The 19368-nt window shown below is 40.7% G+C and overlaps 2 protein-coding genes across 6 annotated transcripts; both read right to left on the reverse strand.

Moving 5' to 3' along the window:
- Positions 1-65: 65 nt before the first annotated feature.
- Positions 66-11751, reverse strand: fam221a (family with sequence similarity 221 member A). 3 transcript variants are annotated; one of them, XM_003222027.4, is made up of 7 exons: positions 11397-11751; positions 7658-7831; positions 5387-5577; positions 4065-4271; positions 2700-2807; positions 1338-1426; positions 66-161 (listed from the first exon to the last, which is right to left on the reverse strand). In XM_003222027.4, exons 1-7 carry the CDS (start codon positions 11459-11461, stop codon positions 99-101), a joined length of 897 nt encoding a protein of 298 aa, XP_003222075.1. In that variant the 5' UTR covers positions 11462-11751; the 3' UTR covers positions 66-98. The 3 variants fall into 3 exon arrangements, with proteins under 3 accessions (XP_003222075.1, XP_016849858.1, XP_008110860.1); XM_016994369.2 differs by having other exon boundaries at positions 7658-7823; positions 11397-11532; XM_008112653.3 differs by lacking the exon at positions 11397-11751 and adding an exon at positions 11270-11391.
- A 1081-nt stretch (positions 11752-12832) lies between these two features.
- Positions 12833-19300, reverse strand: ccdc126 (coiled-coil domain containing 126). Of its 3 annotated transcripts, none has more exons than XM_062957152.1 (3): positions 19171-19300; positions 15844-16228; positions 12833-14394 (listed from the first exon to the last, which is right to left on the reverse strand). In XM_062957152.1, the coding sequence occupies exons 2-3, from the start codon at positions 16106-16108 to the stop codon at positions 14216-14218; spliced, it is 444 nt and encodes a 147-aa protein (XP_062813222.1). In that variant the 5' UTR covers positions 16109-16228; positions 19171-19300; the 3' UTR covers positions 12833-14215. The 3 variants fall into 3 exon arrangements, with proteins under 3 accessions (XP_062813222.1, XP_062813221.1, XP_062813223.1); XM_062957151.1 differs by lacking the exon at positions 19171-19300 and adding an exon at positions 18911-19152; XM_062957153.1 differs by lacking the exon at positions 19171-19300 and adding an exon at positions 17228-17369.
- Between the last annotated feature and the right edge of the window lie 68 nt (positions 19301-19368).

Consider the following 19368-nt stretch of genomic DNA (forward strand, 5'->3'; position numbering starts at 1 on the left):
AAAGAAACAGAAATAAACTTTAATAATCAAAGACGCTAAAATGAAAAATGAAAACAGCAACAAAATGGGAATCAAAAGCATTTTTTATTTATTGCTTATTAAGAATTCTTTGATGGCAAAGGACCTTTTCCTTTCTGTGTCACAACCTTCTGTTGTTTTAACTGTAATGGAGAAAAATGCACAAACTTTTTAGAAGATCACATTGTTTATTTAACCAAAACCCCTATAAAACTGACTACTACTCAGGCTGAAGTATATTAGTTTCTTGTTAAATTACACTATACCGGGTTCTAGCTATAACTGCCCCAAATAAAGTCAGTCTTTCCCATCAGCACTCAACCACATGTCAGTTCCCACTGTGACCCCCTCTGAACTGCTATGTACTTTCTGCTTCCCTGTATTCCCAGATGCAATTGGATGTAGAATATATGCTAGAATATATGCTATGTTACATCACTGTTCTGATAAGCATAAAGAGTAAATTTAATGAGAAAAGGAATATTTGCAACAGCAGAAATAAGTTCCTCAAACTTGTACAGCTGGAAACTTTCACTGCAAACCTGGAAGCCTTAATTATTCAACTGTGTCTATTCCAAACAGCTGTGATAAATAGATTTCACTGCCCCATCATACAAAATACCTAATGAAATGCATGAAATACCTTTTTCTGGATATTGGGATACAGCCATACACAAGCACTGCAGTGAATTAGCATGAATCATATAGGATTTCTGAGTGCTAGTATCTTCTAGAAATCTCATGGGATTATGGTAGGGATTGAGGATAACACTGAAATTACTAGTTCTCATGCTGAACGATCATAGCTGCTATAGAAATTATGAAGGGTTAGCCATGGTTAGCAGACCAGCAATGAATATTTATAAGATTGATAAATCATCTTTTAAGTATTCCTTGTCTAAGAAAACCCTATGAAATTCATGGGGTCACCATATGTCGACAGGTGGCTTGAAGGCATATATGCACATGCTCCAGATGGAACCACTTGGGTAGTGATTTCTTTTAATCAATTTTATTTAATTAAGCACTGGGGGAAGTTTGTTCAGTTGAGCTGAAAGGCATGTACATTGGTTTCTTAATAACATTCCTATTCATTTATACAATGAAGTATGAAAATTATTCATGTAGCCTAGTCCTCCTATCTGCCAAGTCCTCCTATCTGTTTTTCTGAATTGCTTCATGACTACATTGCTATATTTTCTGAGGTATAATCTTCCAGCATAAAGCAAGGTTATAGACCATTGAAAACAGTACATGAAACAATTTTTTCATCTTTTAATAACTTTTTTTGTTTTTCAATTACATATACAAACACTTACCCGTGCTTGATACTGTCTTTCAAAATAAGCCATGTCATCTTCCTCAGGTCGCCTTAAACTGGTAGCTTGCATTGCTGTACTTGTTCCACCTAAAAAGCAACATAGTGTTTTCAGGTCTTTTGATTTTAAAATGCAAGGACTTTTTTATTTTGAAAGTATTCAGGGCATACCAGGTTTCTAAATGAAAGCTCAAGATCATGAGATTGTCTAGAAGTCTCACTAGTCTGCAAAGAAAAATCTAAAAATACAAGTGTAATCTTTAATTTACTTTGAAGAAATGATAATGAGAATATTTGTAAATAAAGCTCACTCCTGATTTTGATTTGTTGTATTTTAAATAGGTTCTTTTAACTATTTTAAAATAGTGATTGGTTTAATTCTACTTTAATGTTTATAATCTTTATAATCTCTGTTAAGAGAAAAAATGCATGCAAATAATAACAATAATAATAACAACAATTTTCCTTATTCTATTTCTTTTTTAGACCAAAATGTACTTGGAAGTACATCAGCCCATCACAAAAATCTATAGAAGCATGGGTAAAAGGTAAAGGTTTTCCCCTGACATTAGGTCCAGTCGTGTCTGACTCTGGGGGTTGGTGCTCATCTCCATTTCTAAGCCAAAGAGCCAGCATTGTCCGTAGACACCTCCAAGGTCATGTGGCCGGCATGACTGCATGGAGCACGTTACCTTCCCACTGGAGCGGTACCTATTGATCTATTCACATTTGCATGTTTTCGAACTGCTAGGTTGGCAGAAGCTGGGGCTAACAGCGCGCGCTCACTTCGCTCTCCGGATTCGAACTGTGACCGTTCAGTTGGCAAGTTCAGCATCTCAGCGCTTTAACACGCTGCACTACCAGGGAGCATTCTATAGAAGCATGACAGTGGCAGAATACATAAATACCCTGTTTTTATCAGAGTGCACATACTATAAAACTTTCTATTTCTTTTCTCACCAATTCCCTGACCGCTAATTGTACAAGCTCCTCCACAATCTTATCCTTGGAAATATTTTTGCCTTTTCTATTTGGTCCCAAAGGTTCCTTCCTTTTCTCTTATACCATGCCCAAATGTTACTAAACACTGCCTATTCAGTTTGTACATAATGGCTGATGTCAATGCAACTTATTTAACTGGGTACCTTAATTGTCATACCATTCATACTTAATTCGTTCAGGAACAAATGTCCCTTCCAGAAAGGCCCTTTATTCCAGGATCTGATCCCAGGTTTTCTGTTTATCCCATATTATCTGGCTGTGCAGACACATATAATCCAGTTTAAAGCAGAAAACCTGGGATCAGATCCTGGGATATAGGGCCTGTCTGGAAGGGCCCTGAAATAGCTCAAAATGCCCTTACCATCTGTTAACTGTGCTTGAGCAGAACTGGAAGGTCCTTGCAATGCTCTTAAAAAGGGATGATCTGTATTGGTTACAGGAGCTTCGAGGAACTGAGTGGAAGGCGCTCCTTAAAATGAAACATATAAAAACAAAAGAAACAACCCAGTTTACCACTGATCAGGGTTACTAGAACTAATTTTTAAAATACTGCTTCAATAAGACCATTAAGCAAGTAGGTACAAGGACTTACTGGCAGATGATGGGATATATCACACCACAAATTGAAAAGGCTATAGAGATGCTGATATTATGGACAACATTGTTAGCTACAGGACTAGTGCCATCAGAACAAATATAGGAACTCAGCTGGCCTCTGGGTTTGTTACACTACTTGTGCCTTTTATCTTTTTATATATGACTTATTATTGCTAATGAATTTTAGTTCAGAAAAACCCTCTGTAAGCAATTATAGATTTACTACCAAGGCCTTGAAGTATCATTAATACACGAATTATCTTTAGCATTATACACAAGATAGAACAGACCAGTCTTCATACTGGATTGTGCATGCCTTGAAATTACTTGTTGAGCCTTAAAAATGCTTCTAAAATATGAATTTAGCAAATTCAGCTAAAGCAAAAATCCAGTTTACTGTGCCTTTCAGCTCCCAAGTCCTGTTATAAATATTTGAATAACATGGCAATATTCCTTTGATTTTTAAGAAAGAAAAATCAGCATATTCATAAATGTACCTGATAAAAGGCACTCTTTGCCAGAACTATTTTTTCCAGGAGCAAATTAGAGTCTGAAGAGAATCAGAAACGTGCTTTTATGGATTAAATATTACTGTACTCAAATGAGGCATGCAATTTCAGGACAGTATTAAAATTTCCCTTCAGCATCCTCCATGTTTTCTTTGAAATCAACTTCTGTTTAACTCAGCAACCCACAATATGGTTAAACTTTATGAAATGTCTCCAGCTTTATGTGTTCATGACAATGACAGTTGCAACTGCATGCTTAAATGTGGAAATACAGATCCTGATGCCATCTACATATTAGCAACCCCCAATGCCCAAGCAATCAAGGACTTCTCCTGATGGCTTTATATTGTATCAACACTAAGACAAAACCTTGAGCATCAAAGAGATCAAAATCCATGATACTATTTGTCCATCTCTAATATGACATTAGTAAGTGAAAAATTAGCATTTGTTGTAATACATGAGATTGAATTATCACATTGGTATTGGGGGAAAAGTCATTTGTTATTTTAAATGACAGAAGTTTAATTGGATTGAAGTGTCCAAAACATTTTGGATGTACCTCTGGGGAAAAAAGAGAGAGAGCGAAATCATCTTATTTTTCAAGTCCCCATTCTTACCTATCCCGCTGTCATCTAGTCTCATGTAGCCTTCTGCTAGTGAACTAAAGCCAGTTATTCCTCCCATTGCAGCATAAGGGACATCATGTCCCACTGGCTTGCCTTGGGCCAAGCGTTCCTCTTTGGTTTCCACCACGGTTTCATGAGCATATGTCGGTTGGCCACATCCACATGTAAAGCAACTGTGAAACCCTGCACATTTGGAACCTAACACAAAACATATTTTAAATGAATACTTTTCATTCAATTATACTTCTACTTGAGAATTCTCTGCCAACAGCCTTCACTGAATAAACACTGAAAAAGCCTCTTAATAATAATAATAATAATAATAATAACAATAATAATAAAACTTTATATCCCCCCACCATCCCTCAAAGGGGCTCGGGGCGACTTACAAAAAAGCACTTGGAAGTGCAACAAAATACACAAAATACAATAAAATACATGAACATATAAAACAATCACAATGTAAATTTATATAAACACATATACATAAAATTATGCTCTTTAAATTTACTTGCCAATAATTTGTATACTAACTATTACCGAACACAGCAGACAAATGGTAAAGTCCATCACATTGGTACAATTTTGGGGGCAATGACCTTATTAGCTACAGCTTGCTACAAATCTTTATACCAACACTATGGTACTATTTTCCTAGGTTACAGGCAGCCTGAGAGCACACTGCACTTCAGGCACGCATCATAAAGTGTACACAGAGGAGCTACAGAGGAACTATACCTGGTTCCTCCAGGTGCCATGACAGACACATTCAACATAAAGAGAGAATAAATGTTGATTAACGTGATGCACACGATGCTTTTATGTTAAGCCACTTTGGGTCCCCTTCAGGGGAGATAAAGTGGTATATAAAATATTATAGCAATAATAATAATAATAATAATAATAATAATAATAATAATAATAAAATACTCGAGAGGCTAGGCTCAACATGGCGGAAAAGTGCAAGAAAGACAAGATTGTACTGTAATTGGTTTCCTGAATACAATTCTGCATCTGAAAAACATTGTGGGATAGTATTATTAACATGATAATTTGCAAATGGGTTCTGCTTCTCCAGATGGTAAAAGGTATGTCTCTTATGCCTCCTTGGAAAAGCCTGTAATCATGCAAATGAACCAAATGTGAAGCATTTGACTGAATGTTGAATGAATTTTCTAACAACAGAATTTGAAGCCTTTCGTCATTTCCTTAGTCTACAAATATTTGTGGTTGTATGCACAATATTTAAAAAACAAATGGAAAGTCACTATACTCAGTTAAGGCATGCTTATTTATAGCTAAACCATACTTACACATGTTACATGGAAATCCAGGTGCTGGACTATGCTGATCGGCAAAATGCTTACATCTACAGCGGATGGACTGAGTGCCATTGAGAGGAACAAAGCTGTATGATGCGCATAGACATCGACTGACCTTACAGGGCAGAGAAATAGGGCGTTCCTTTGGGATCACATCAAAATCGGTTTTGTGCTGTTTATATCTGGGAAAAGTTTTTAAAAACAGACACACATTTGCAGACATTTTAAAATTTCTAACTAACACTTTAATTTTTCAAAGCAATGTTTTCACATCTATTATAGAGGGGACCAGGGACAATGAAGTAGAAACAGTAATGAACTCAACTGTCATGTATCCTCCAATACATGGCAAGGATTTGGAGAAGGAAAAAAGGGTCAAACGTTTAAGGTGCACTCATTCCATTGAAAAAGATTCTTGCTATTTCAAATCTGGCTTCAAAATAAGAACTGCCATTCTAGTGGAGAATCTAAGAATCCCTGTCTGAATCTCCTATAATTTAGAATGAGGCAAGCGATCTCTCACTTTGTGCTGAGTTTGAGTAAGCTACCAGAAAAAGACTTACATTTCCAAAGCTACAAACTTTTGAAGGAAACACCCTGGTACAATTATTTGGAAAATACATCTTAGTGTTACTCTGAAGGAATTAGGCTTTAACTCAAGAAGAAAATCCTCTTAAGGCTAATTCCAATAGTACATTCCACTATTCAAATTTGTAATGAGTACAAAACATGATGAAAAACAGCTAAAGGAAGAAATTATGCTTTGTATTAAAAAGTCCAAAGTGAGTTTACTCAATATGTTTTTTCAGAAACTGGGCAAAAGTTGTAAGACTGGAATCCTTCAAGTCAGTAAAAGTTTGTACTCCACCAAAGGAAGAGTAAGCAATCCAAGTGAACTTTTAGTAAACACAGGCTGGCTATGACAGAGGGATGTGATACTCCAGCAAAATTTCTTTTCACTACCTGTTCTGTGCAACAGAGTTGTTACTAACAATCTGATAGTAGAAATCAGCATATGGGGCCATCTATAATGCTATAGGATCACTTGAAAATTCAGATAAGGATACAACTGACCTTTTAAAAAAAATCTACAACATAGAAAGTGTCCTGAAGTAATAAGGAGGGTACAGGGATAAATACTTGTATTGAGAAATTACTTCCTCAAGAGATTAATAAAGGCCCCTTTCACACAGCTGTATAAAATCCACATAGAACTGGATAATATGGCAGTGTGGATTCAGATAAGCCAGTTCAAAGCAGATATTGTGGATTATCTGCCTTGATATTCTAAATTATATGGCTGCGTGGAAGGGCCCCAGTTTAGAACTGCCTTAGAATATTCCAACTCAAGCATGTATCTACAGTTAATTAATTTTGGATGTACTGTATAATGTGTATTATACACTTCCCTTAAAACTCAAGAATACTGCTGAATTCAACTTTGTATCTTGAATTTGATGCTCAGGCCCAAGATAGTCAGGAGTGCATTTGTGTAGTTAAAAGTTACTGTACCAGCTGCACTCATGGTTAGAAACGTCTGCACTGGTCCTTATAATACACATTTTAGTTACATCCTTTCTGGACTAGCAAAACATGCTCTGTGAGGATGCCTATGAAAAGTTATGGGCAAATTAAACTGGTCCAAAGAGATGCAGGTAGACTCTCTTCTCAGAATAGCTCCACTGTCTACTGAACTGTTCCCAGGTACAAATCAAAATACTGATTATAACCTATAAATCCCTTCATGGCTGAGATAAACACTGTGTGAAGGGCCATGATTTTCCATACAAGCTGCCCAGGTCACAAAATCTTTGAAAGAGGCCTTTCCGTCTGCTCTATCACTTCTGCTGACTACTTTTTTTCCTGGGCAGCTCATGTGGAACTTTTTTCTGATAGATTTTTGGGAAGTTTATTTTAAAAGGACAGGAGTTTAATAGTACACTGCATTGCTTTTAATAAATACTTTAATTTGTTTTAATATGATAAATTATCATAAAATCATAAAGTTGAAAGTGATCACAAGGGCCATGCTTGTTTACATTATAATGATAGCCATTTGTATGTTTTTCTACACTGCATTTTCATCTTGAGCCAAAGTTCTGAGGAAAAGGACAGGATATAAATATTGTTATAATATTAAACTACTTGACTGTATCAGAAGTGTTTTCTAAAGTTTTCTAAAATGTAAATTCTCAAGTTAATTGTAGTATGAAATGGTTCTGTTGAAGAGCAAATAGCATTGTATAGAACATAAAACCTTACCTATGAGTGCAAAAACAAAGCGTTTCAGGGCCCACAAGTTTACAATCCATGCCAGTTGGCGATCTCCAGCTCACGTACAACCGGTTTTGTAACCGCATTGGCAACACCTTTTTCTTGTATTGTTCATATTCTTCTGGGGTAAAGAGTTTTCCTCCATCGTCTTCACCTACAATTCTTTAAAAAGATGTTCATTTCCACAACATTTCCATTACATGGACTAATTCATGTTCTTTCTGTTATAATTAATTATACGTAAGGTAAAGGTTTCCCCTGACGCTAAGTCCAGTCGTTTCTGACTCTGGAGGTTGGTGCTCATCTCCATTTCTAAGCCGAAGAGCTGGCATTGTCTATAGACACCACCAAGGTCATGTGGCCGGCATGACTGTATGGAGTGCCGTTACCTTCCTGCCAGAGTGGTACCTATTGATCTACTCACATTTGCATGTTTTCGAACTGCTAGGTTGGCAGAAGCTGGGGCTAACAGCGGGTGCTCATTTTGCTCCCCATATTCAAACCTGCGACCTTTTGGTCCACAAGTTCAGCAGCTCAGCGCTTTAACACACTGCACCACCGAGGGGCTGTAAATTAATTATAAATCTTTATAATTTCTGCATATAATTATATTTTAATTAAAATGAAGAACACTGCATGTACAAGTACAAGGAAAATGAGTAACATTGAAATGGCCATGACTTGAGAAACAGAATAAACTGGACAATCTTGGAGCAAAATGTGGCATCAGAAATATTTGGAAATTTGGTCTAATGTTCTTAAAGCACCGGTGTCCGTTCCTGGAAGGTGTAGGACACAAAAATAGGCTCACACAGCTGGTCGCTAGGGAAAACTTTATTGAATCCGCCTTGCCAAGATGACTGCAAAAGCTTTTACTGACCCTCTTCCGCTTTTCCCCTCAGTATATTGGGTTGTTGCCTCCCCCTCCTTCTTCTCCATCCACCCCTCCCTTTTCTCTTGTCCTTTCCCACGTTTGAAGACCAGACCCTGTCATAAATCAGCCTTCCCCGCCAAATGGTCTGCTTTCTCTGTCCTCTTGTAGTCAGGTTGCGAAAAGAACAGCTTTGAGGATGCTGTTCTTTATTGCATCCTGACAACCGGATCCTGCCTCATGTTTGAAGCTAAGCAGGGACAGCTGTGGGATAATACTTGTATGTGAGACCGAGATGGCAATATTTCAGAGGGAACTGGCAAAAACACCTCTGGATATTCCTTAGATGAGAAATCCCTATAAAATCCATGGGGTCCCCCCCCCCACCTGGAGGTCCGAAGTTTGCCCCTGCCTGGTCTAGATTGAGGGAAATCATGGTGCCTCTCTATTCTGCTTTGGTCAGACCTCACCTGGAATAACACTTTGTCCAGTCCTGGGCACCGCAATTCAGGAAGATTGACAAACTGAAACGTATTTAGAGAAAGGTGACCAAAATGCTCAAATATTTGGAAACCAAGACCTTTTAGGAATGGATTAGGGAGCTGTGGATGTTTATATTGGAGGAGGCTGAGAGGAGATATGAAAGGATGTCAATCACATTTTATTGATTAGCCCATCAGCCGTATCAAAACATTTAACATTTATTTAAAGGATGTCAATAAGGAAGAGGGAGCAGGCTTGTTTTTTGCTGCCTTGGAGCAGGCATGGGCAAACTTGATCCCTCCAGGTATTTTGGACTTCAACTCTCACAATTCCTAACAGCCTACTGGTTGGATTGCTGCAGGTTTTCCAGGCTGTATGGCCATGTTCCAGAAACATTATCTCTGGATGTTTCACCCACATCTATGGCAGGCATCCTCAGAGGTCGTGAGGTATATTATAAACCAGGTAAATGAAGTTTATGTATCTGTGGAAGGTCCAGGATGGGAGAACTCTTGTCTGTTGGAGGCAAGTGTCAATGTTGGAAACAGGGGAATTCAAGACATGAAACAATCAGGACCAGCTAGCACCTCCCAACAAAGGATCCCCCAGCTAGGAATCAGGCAGGCCTTGAATCTGCTAATCAAAGTGATTAATTGCAACATTCACACTTGCCTCCAACAGACAGGAATTCTTTCTCCCACCCTGGACCTTCCACAGAGATATAAACCTCCCTTGTCTAAATTCCAATATACCTCACAACCTTTGAGGATGCCTGCCATAAATGTGGGCAAAACGTCCAGAGAGAATGATTCTGGAATATGGCCATATAGCATTCTCTACTGACGTTTCGCTCATACGTATGGCAGGCATCCTCAGAGGTGTGAACAGGGCCGGCCGGAGATATTTTTTGGTGTGAAGCGGGGGCGCTGAAAAGCGCCCCCGCCACCGGCCCCGCCTCCCGCGCCCTGGCCCCGCCCAGCATGCCCTGACCCCGCCTCCCACGCTGCGTGGGAGGCGGGGCCAGGGCGATTAGTGAGGGGGGCGGGGCCAGAGCTGGCCCCGCCCCCCGCCCAGCGTGCCCTGGCCCCGCCTCCCACGCGATTGCGGCCTGGAGGGACCTCCGCTGAAGTCTGGCCTGCTAGAAAAGGCCAGACGGGCGAGCGGGAGTAGCGTGGGAGGCGGAGCCAGCTCTGACGCCGCTCCCCCCCCTCCCAGCGTGCCCTGGCCCCGCCTCCCACGCTGCGTGGGAGGCAGGGCCAAGGCACGCTGGGCGGGGGGGGGGGCGGCGTCAGAGCTGGCTCCGCCTCCCACTCTACTCCCGCTCGCCCGTCTGGCCTTTTCTAGCAGGCCAGACTGCAGCGGAGGTCCCTGCAGGCCGCGATTGCGGCCTGCAGGGACCTCCGCTGAAGTCTGGCCTACTAGAAAAGACCAGACGGGCCAGGGCGCACTGGGCGGGAGGCGGGGCACCGTCAGGGCGGTGCCCCGCCTCCCGCCCTGCCTGACGGCGCCCCCCCGGGCCTGCGCCCGAGGCGGCGGCGTCAGGTGCCTCATTAGTGGGGCCGGCCCTGGGTGTGAAGTCTGTTGGAAACTACCGGCTGTTAGGAATTGTGGGAGTTGAAGTCCAAAACAACTGGAGGGCTGAAGTTTGCCCATGTCTGCGCATGGAGACTAAGACAAGGAGCCATGGATTCAAATTGCAGGAAAGGCGATTCCACCTGGACATTATGGAAGAACTTCCTGGTGATAAAAGCCAATGGACATGGCATCTTCTGCCTCTGAGTGTGGTTGTGTCTCCGTCTCTGGAGTCTGGATGGCCATCTGTGACTGTTAGGAATTGTGGGAGTTGAAGTCCAAAACAACTGGAGGGCCAAATTTGCTCATGCCTGCCCTGGAGACTAGGAGACTAGGACAGGGAGCCATAGAATGGCAGGAAAGGAGATTCCACCTGAACATTAAGGAAGAACTTCCTGGTGACGGACAGTGGAATCTGCTGCCTCAGAGTGTGGTGGAATCTCCGTCTCTGAAATCTGGCTGGCCATCTAGGGGGAGTGCTTTGATTGTGTGTTCCTGCATGGCAGGAAAAGGCTGGGCTGGGTGGCCCTTGGAGTCTCTTCCAGTTTGATTATTCCTACCAAATTCGGGACTGGCAAGGAGAAGCCTCCCTTCCTTTTGAAATATAGCTTGGTATTGATAGGTTGTGGTGGCGAAATGCCCTCCAGACATGCTCAGAGGCGCCCTCCCTTTACCTCTCCAAGTCCGGACCGGGAGGGAAGCCTCACTCAGCCCGCCATTCGCGTGAAGGCGGAAGAGGCCTAGCGCGCCTTTCCTTTCCCGTGCCCTTGCCAGGCCTCTCGGCTCGCTCCGCCGCCTCACCTTTTGTACTCCAGGTATTCGTCGATGGCGGCGGCGGCCCCCGGCTGAAGCGTCAACCGCTCCATGGCCCAGGCTGACCGGCTCCTGCCCTGAGGAGAAGAGGAAGAATGCGGCTGCTGCTTCGGATGCGGGGAAAGGGCTTCTTGAGGTGACGAGGAGGAGGAGGCCGGCCTTCCCTCCCCTCCCTCTCTCCCCGCCAGGAGCGCCCGGGTTGCTAAGCGTTGCCAAGGGCCCTTCTTCGGACGCGCACCCGCATGTGTCGGGACAGCAAGGGGAGGGGGAACATCTTCACTCTCGAATTGTTGCAATTTGAATCCAGTTTAACTACCCTGGAGTCCTGGGAGGTGGTCCTTTGGCGAGACACCAGAGAGAAGGCTGTAGGCCTTGCCAAACTAGGACACTGTGATCCCATTACATTGAGGCGTGGCACGCAAAGTGGGGTCAAAATGTATCTGTTCTACAATCTAGATTAGGGCTGTGTTATTTGGCCAGAATCACTGGGTTGCTGTGAATTTTCCGGGCTGGATGGCCATGTTCCAGAAGCATTCTCTCCTGACCTTTCGCCCACATCTATGGCAGGCATCCTCAGAGGTGCAAGGTGTATAGGAAACTAGGTGTGAGGTCTGTTGGAAACTAGGAATTGTGGGAGTTGGGAGTCCAAAAAACCTGGAGGGCTCAAGTTTGCCCATGCCTGGTATATAAAATAGGAATAAGCGTCACAGTTAAACAGCAGTTACTGGCAACAATGCATTTACAAAGCTTGTTGAGCAGACTCTTCAGAACAACTACTGAAGTATCTTCTGCAGAGCCCACTGTAAACACTGCATCTTGTTGCTAACAGATTCATGTGAATGTCTAAAACACCCACTAGTTGACAATCAGGGAAAAAAAAGTTTGGGACCCTAAAACTGAGCTAAGGGAACAGACCCTATTTGGGATCAGGAACCACATTTTAAGAAGCAATGCTCTAGATCAGGGGTTCTTAACCTTTTTTTTTTTTTTTGGTCCCAGGAACACCTTTGCCACTCAGGTGAAACTACAAAGCCCTTCTCAGAATATAGCAGCAATACGGCTTAGCTTTCTTCCTTATCCATGTGTTTACAGCCATCCTAAGGCTTTGAAATCCCAACTACGTTTACTATTTTAAAAGTTCCAATGGAGTTAAGAAACCTGTTTCTTTACCAAAGAACCCTGTGCAAAAGTAAGCCCCAATGAGTTTATGCCAAAATAGATATAGATTATTGTAATGGGGCTAACTCAGAAGCAAGTAGGTATAAGTTAATTGTATTTATTAAGGTTGACTTGCAACTTTGAAAGGCTTACAAATAAATGACCAAAAGAGAGACATAAGAAAAATGTGTGTAAGTTTCCTCTTCATATAAAAATCCAGGATAACACCATGCAAAAGAAAAAGAATCAATTCAGTACTCAGAAACTTTGACCATATAGACTTCCATTTTATTTTTAATCTATCCAGATTCTACAGCCATCTGCAGGCATAATACAGTAATTTGGGACGGTAATATACACACTGCAAGTGTTTGTTCTTTCTTTAAACAGATGTTTTTTGAAAACTACACAGCGTATTTGAAATAATAATAATGCTAGAAGAAATAATTGAAAATCATTCCATACAGATGTAAAACTCAGGACTGGCACTTCATTTTATAAATTATGATACAGAAAGCACACTGTGTAATGTAGTGCACCCTCACTGCAATTCTCTGCTATAAGGCTAACATGGATAATAAGGCAGTGTTCACCTTTATTCCCACTTGCTTTCAAGTCCACCGTAAGAAAAGCTTGAGTGCATAGGCACTCGGCACTATTGTTTCACAATCAGCACTCCTTTCAAAAAGGCAATTGCACAGCAGCAGTGCCTGATAGACTATACGCAACCAAACTTCAAGATGCCTTGCTTCCCTTCATCAATGTGCAATCATCCCTTGTTTTTTCTTCTGTAAAGGTAACTTAAGAGAAAGTGTGTCACATTTATCGCAAACTGCAAGAGACTCGTATATTCACAAGAAAAGCAGTTGATAAAAAAGCTAGCAGTGCCCATTTTCTGGTAAGTGTGACGCCTGTCGCTTAAGATGTATTCTCAGTTGCTAAATTCTTTTGTTTAAATATTTCTGAAACATCACAGATTACAGTCTACCATGATGATCTAACTGCCCTACTTATGTAGCAAGTATGCACCTTGACATAATTGCTATTTAAAGTTTTCACAAATCTAACAGTATTTTTAATACATTCTCTTTCTATTTCACAGATAGTGCAAATAAAATACATTCTTTGGATCATTGTTTAATAATTTCATCCATGATATCATCTCAATTGTTAAAAAAAATAGCCATCAGTAAAGGTGATGTTATGTATACATACTTTTCAGCATTCATATTAAAAGGCATTACCCTTCATTACTATGTATTAGTAGACCAGATCATAAGATTGCTAAACTTTCTCCAAGATACGTTAGAATTATATTCAGATATTTCAATATTAATGTTATATCTTTTTCATAATTGCCATAGACTCTCACACAATTTACACATGATCCTACTTATCGTTCTACACTAGTCACCAGCATATCTTTAAATAAGATATTTATAACAGCATTGCTTTATGAAAGAGCTATCTTAACACAAAGACTTTTAGAGCTTTATATATATGTATATATATATAAAAAGTTGGGATTGCACGTGTTCAGCATTTCCTGTTGCAACAGGATACAGACCACCGCAAATGAACTGTTGTGTTTGCCTTTCTCTAAATAGAAGATCTGTAGGAAATACAGCTACACCAAGTGATTTTGAATGCTATCTTATGTTGCTTGCTGTATTTACTCGTTTACTTTCTGGCATCAAGTTCCCATTTGTAGTATTCGTTGTCGAGCCATTTACAACCATGTAATCAACCTTTTCCAGTCTGTTTTCCAGTCTGACCAAGCGTTGCAAGATGTCATCTAAAAGAACTGCAATTGTTCTTTTGAGATCAGCTAGAGGGGGAAAATGAAACAGAGAAATTATTTATTTATAGTGTTTGTATTCCACTTTCTCTCGCTCAAGGAGACTCGAAGTGTCTAACAATTAAAATTGCACAATGTATGAATGAAAATGGAATTTAAAATGGTAGTTATTAAAATACATATTTAAAACCATTTAAACCCTGTTGATTGAACAGCATAAAATACAACACCCCCTAGTTTGGTTTTAAAGATGTTCCTTTCCAAAGGTCTGTCTGTTTTGCTCTCCACAGGTGAAACGCAGATCATGTAACATTATATAATCTCACTGTATTTTCATGGTACAGGCTGATAAGATAGGAAGTTGATTAGTAGGACATGTTTGGATATGTATCATATTTCACCTCTTCATATCATTTTTGCTTTATTGCTTTAGGGGTCTTGGGCCATGAGGAAAGGCGGGTAAGAAAATTATTATTATCATTATCATCATATTAAATATCCTAAAGCCACCAGATCTTGTCTGATTTTGGAGGCTGAGCAAGGTCAGCCCTGGTTACTATTGAGATGGGAGACTGCCAGTGCTATAGGCTATATTTCAGAGGAAGGAACTGGCTAAGCCACTTCTGCATAATCCTTGTCTAAATAAACCCTATAAAATTCATGGTAACACCATAAGTCAACAAGCGACTTGAAAGCAGATAAATACACAAAAGAATTCCTATAGTACTGCCTAGAGAAAGCATGCCTCATAAGGCATCAGTTTTTTTCCCTTCTTATTTAGACTATTATTAGTAGCAGTAGTATCAAGTTCTAAAAATCAGTGCACCGAGGGTACATCCAGTATTAGTCCTACACACAGTAAAGTAATTGAATAGAAATTAAATATCAGTTGTGACTCAGAAGTCAACTTCATTTCAACAGATCAACAGCAGGATTAACAATAAGTTTGGCATTGCATTTTTAACATATATATTTAATTTTGAGTTCTAACATTCAACAAAGTACCTTAGGAGTTTGCTTTTTAAATTATACTCTTCCAATACAATTGTACATATGCCTACATAGCACTGAGAACCAGCTTCATTAAGATGTACTTATGGTTAAGTGCATATAGCATTATGCTTTTCATCTATTGTAATTTTGAGGCTGGAATGTTTCCCAATATGGTTTCATTTTTTTTTCATACAATTCCATCCTATCCAATATAAGGGACAGAATTTATTTATGATGTGATTAAGCTTTTGCTGTTCCAATTATTTTTCTCAAGGATACAAAACATTAAGCATTCCTCAACTATAGCAGAACACAGAACTGTAAGACTATAAAACATAATTCCTGTAATATATTTGATTGTTGATTTCCTTCTTTAATTAGTGGTGTATGATAAATACAATTTTCCCTGAGCTTGTTTCAGAATTATATATTTGTAAAACTAAATAAGCAGACAGCACTTCACAAAGAAAGTTTATTCAGTCTTACCATAGCCTGCCATTGCAACTCCATTACCACCATTCATTATGTTCTTGTTTTCTTCTGCCAGTGCTCTAACGTATCTTTTGCTTAAGTCAAGTATTTGTTCACGCAGCTCAGCACTGCTCTGTTGCCTTGGATGTTGAAAGGTATAGCGCAGCAACATTATGCCCCAGATAAAGCCAAACACCAGCAACAGTAAGCTCAATTTCTGGGACACATTTTTCCTTGAAAATGCAAAAAACATTTCTGAACAGGCCAAAGTTGTAAACATCAAGGTACTAAGGCTGAAGTCACTGTATTGTCATAGCTGCTTCTTTTAAAATCTTCACAGTTTAGTTATCCTTCTTGTGAAATCATTCTGTATCCTTTTTCCAGCAGATACGCTTGATTCCTGTAATATTTTTCAAAAAATATAATCAGTTAAAATACCTTAAATATTTTCAAAATACAAAACCCAAACAACTATATCTTTGTGCAGACTATACGAAATATAACAAAAGAATAGCCAAGAGTGTTGTAACCAATGCCTATGATCACAGGAAAAATACAATTTAACAGGACGGATGCCAAAAATACATTTTAATAGTAAATAATTCTATACAACATTTCAAGTATGGTAAAAAGTTTGCATATACTGAATTTAAAAAAAGTAAAGATGTCAAATATGCATGCGGATATGGTTGGATTATTTTTGGATTGTAGAATTTTAAATAAGGGAAGCCATTTGACTGTTGGACTAAGGGTGCATCTACACTGTAGCATTAATGTAGTTTGATGCCAGTTTCAACAGCCATTGCTCAATGTTATGAGATCCTGGGATTTGTAGTCTAGTGAGGCACCAACTCCCTTGAGCAGAAAAAATTGAAGAGCTTCTAAAATGACAACTTCTGTGATAGGACTCTGGGTGCTTTAGTTGTCTTAGCTCAATTCTATGGGATCCTGGGAATTGTAGTTTTACAAAAGACTCAAGCCCTCTCTGCCAAAAAGTGCTGGTGCTTCACCAAAGGGCAACCCTCAAGATTCCATAGCAGTTCAAGGGCTGTCCAACTGCGTTAATTCTACAGTGTAGGTGCACCTTCAGGGAGACCAGGGTTTGAATCCTTCCTCTGCCGTGGGAATTCCCTGGGTGATCTTGCAAGTCACACTCGCTTAGCTTCAGAAAAAGGCAAAAGTTATCCCCCTCTGACCCCTGAAAGAGTCATAATGGATTTAGATTATGGTTCTTTTAACTCTGTTTTTAACTCTCTTTTAATATTGTGTAATCTGTTATCATTGTCTTTATGTAATTTGTTTTATTATTGAATGTTCTGATTTATTTGGAATGGTTTAGTCTATTGTTCTATCTTATGGCATTAAATGTTAGAGCGCAATAGAAATAAAGTGTACTTACTTATTTACCATAAATGAGAAACAACTCGAAGAATGTGTTGTTGAAGGCTTTCATGGCTGGAATCACTGGGTCACTGTGAATTTTCCGGGCTGTATGGCGATGTTCCAGAAGCATTCTCTCTTGACGTTTCACCCACTCTATGACAGGCATCCTCAGAGGTTGTGAGGTCTGTTGGAAACTAGGCAAGTGAGGTTTATATATCTGTGGAAAGTCCAGGGTGGGAGAAAGACTTGTCTGCTTATGACAAGTGTGAATGTCGCAATTGATCACCTTGATTAGCATTTAATGGTCTTGCAGCTTCAAAGTCTGGCTGCTTCCTGCCTGAGGGACTCCTTTGTTGGGAGGTGTTAGCTGGCCCTGATAGTTTCATCATATTAAAAAAGACAGAAAGGAGGAAACCATGAAAATGAACAAAATCTGGCTACCAGTATTAAAAAAAATGCTAAAATCAAGACCGAAAATAAAGAACAACACTCTGAAAACAGAGGAATACCAGACATGACTCAATCAGGGCCAGCTAACACTTCCCAACAAAGGATTCCCCCAGGCAGGAATCAGCCAGGGTTTGAATCTGCAAGGCCATTAAATGCTAATTAAGGTGATCAATTGCAACATTCACACTTGTATCAAGCAGACATGAGTTCTTTCTCCCACCCTGGACTTTCCACAGATATATATATATAGATAGATAGATATAGATATATATATAGATATATATATATCTGATGTGCATGAACTTTGGTCAGAGCTGTCATTATTACCCAATTACATTATTATCGAGTTATGATAATAATTTGAACCACAGCCGGGCTGTGGCGCAGGCTGGTGAGCACTCAGCTGCAGCCAGCTGCAACAAATCACTCTGACCAAGAGGTCATGAGTTCGAGGCCAGCTCGGAGCTGCGTTTGTCTCTGTCTTTGTTCTATGTTAAGGCATTGAATGTTCGCCTTATATGTGTAATGTGATCCGCCCTGAGTCCTCTTCGGGGTGAGAAGGGCGGAATATAAATACTGTAAATAAATAAATATACCCTACTTGCCTAGTTTCCAACAGACCTCAAACCACTGAGGATGCTTGCCAAAGATGTGGGTGAAACGTCAGGAAGGAATGCTTCTGGAATATGGTCATACAGCCCGGAAAACTCACAGCAACCCAACCCGAAGAGTGCTTCTACATTGTAGAATTCATGTAGTTTGACACCACTTCGATTGCCATGGCTCAGTGCTAGGGAATCCTGGGAGCTGTAGCTTGATTAGGCCGCAGTCCTCTTTGGTAGAGGAGGCTAAAGGTCTTGTGTAAAATTCCAACTCCCATGATTCAATAACATACAACAATGGCAGTTAAAGTGGTGCCAAACTGCAATAACTCAACAGTGTAGATGAGGCATGGGCTGTTAGGAATTGTGGGAGTTGAAGTCCAAAATACCTGGAGGGCCCAAGTTTGCCCATGCCTGGTGTAGATGCTCCCCAAAGCCTAACACAAGTAATCTATTGCAGAAAGTATAAGAAAACCAAACGACATGGAAAGAGGGGTTTTTCTGCCTGCACATGGGGGTCTTGGGAGGAAAGCAATAGGAGAGGATGTCATTTGTGGGAAGTTGCAACAGAGAAAAGCAAACATGTGAGTCATCAAAGCAGTTAGGGAAAGACCACAGACACACGCGGGTGGGAGGTCATATCGTACCTTCAAAACGCTGCTGTTGCTGCTGAGGGCCCCAAAGGGCCACTCGCTCCCCCCCAGCATTTCTTTCTCCCTTAAAGCGTAGCTGCCATCCCGTCCACGATAAGGTGGCCCGCCCTTCCGGCCTCCAGCCTCTTTCGCGGCCTCCCCGATTCACTCAGAATGGGTTCCCATGCATCCCCTCTCGTTCTGCCAGACAGCCTCCCTCCCCCCCGCGCTCCTCCCGATTTGGTTCCGCCCATGGCCAGCCCGGCCCTCCTTACTGCGCCGCTCCGAGAGGAAAAGAGACCTGCTCCACCGGCCGCACGCTGCACTTCCGGCTCCCAATGGAAGAGGATGAATGGCCACCATAGGCGGGCAGCAGGCACCTCTCCAGTTGGCCAACATGGAGGCGTCCCAGCGCTTCCTGCTTCTCATGTTTAGAAGCGAAAAATGGATGTCAGTCTGGGAAACACCGCCCA

Source organism: Anolis carolinensis, chromosome 6, assembly GCF_035594765.1.
Source record: "Anolis carolinensis isolate JA03-04 chromosome 6, rAnoCar3.1.pri, whole genome shotgun sequence".
Lineage (NCBI taxonomy): Eukaryota > Metazoa > Chordata > Lepidosauria > Squamata > Dactyloidae > Anolis > Anolis carolinensis.

What these genes read in the sequence shown, in the direction of transcription:
- fam221a (XM_003222027.4), bottom strand. Translation starts at nt 11,461, where the DNA reads ATGGAGCGGTTGACGCTTCAGCCGGGGGCCGCCGCCGCCATCGACGAA. An exon ending in CTTTGTTTTTGCACTCATAG is followed by an intron (nt 5,578 to 7,657) that starts GTAAGGTTTTAT and finishes AACTTTTCCCAG; the next exon opens with ATATAAACAGCACAAAACCG. An exon ending in AAAGACAGTATCAAGCACGG is followed by an intron (nt 162 to 1,337) that starts GTAAGTGTTTGT and finishes TCTCCATTACAG; the next exon opens with TTAAAACAACAGAAGGTTGT.
- ccdc126 (XM_062957152.1), bottom strand. Translation starts at nt 16,108, where the DNA reads ATGTTTACAACTTTGGCCTGTTCAGAAATGTTTTTTGCATTTTCAAGG. An exon ending in AGTTGCAATGGCAGGCTATG is followed by an intron (nt 14,395 to 15,843) that starts GTAAGACTGAAT and finishes TTCCCCCTCTAG; the next exon opens with CTGATCTCAAAAGAACAATT.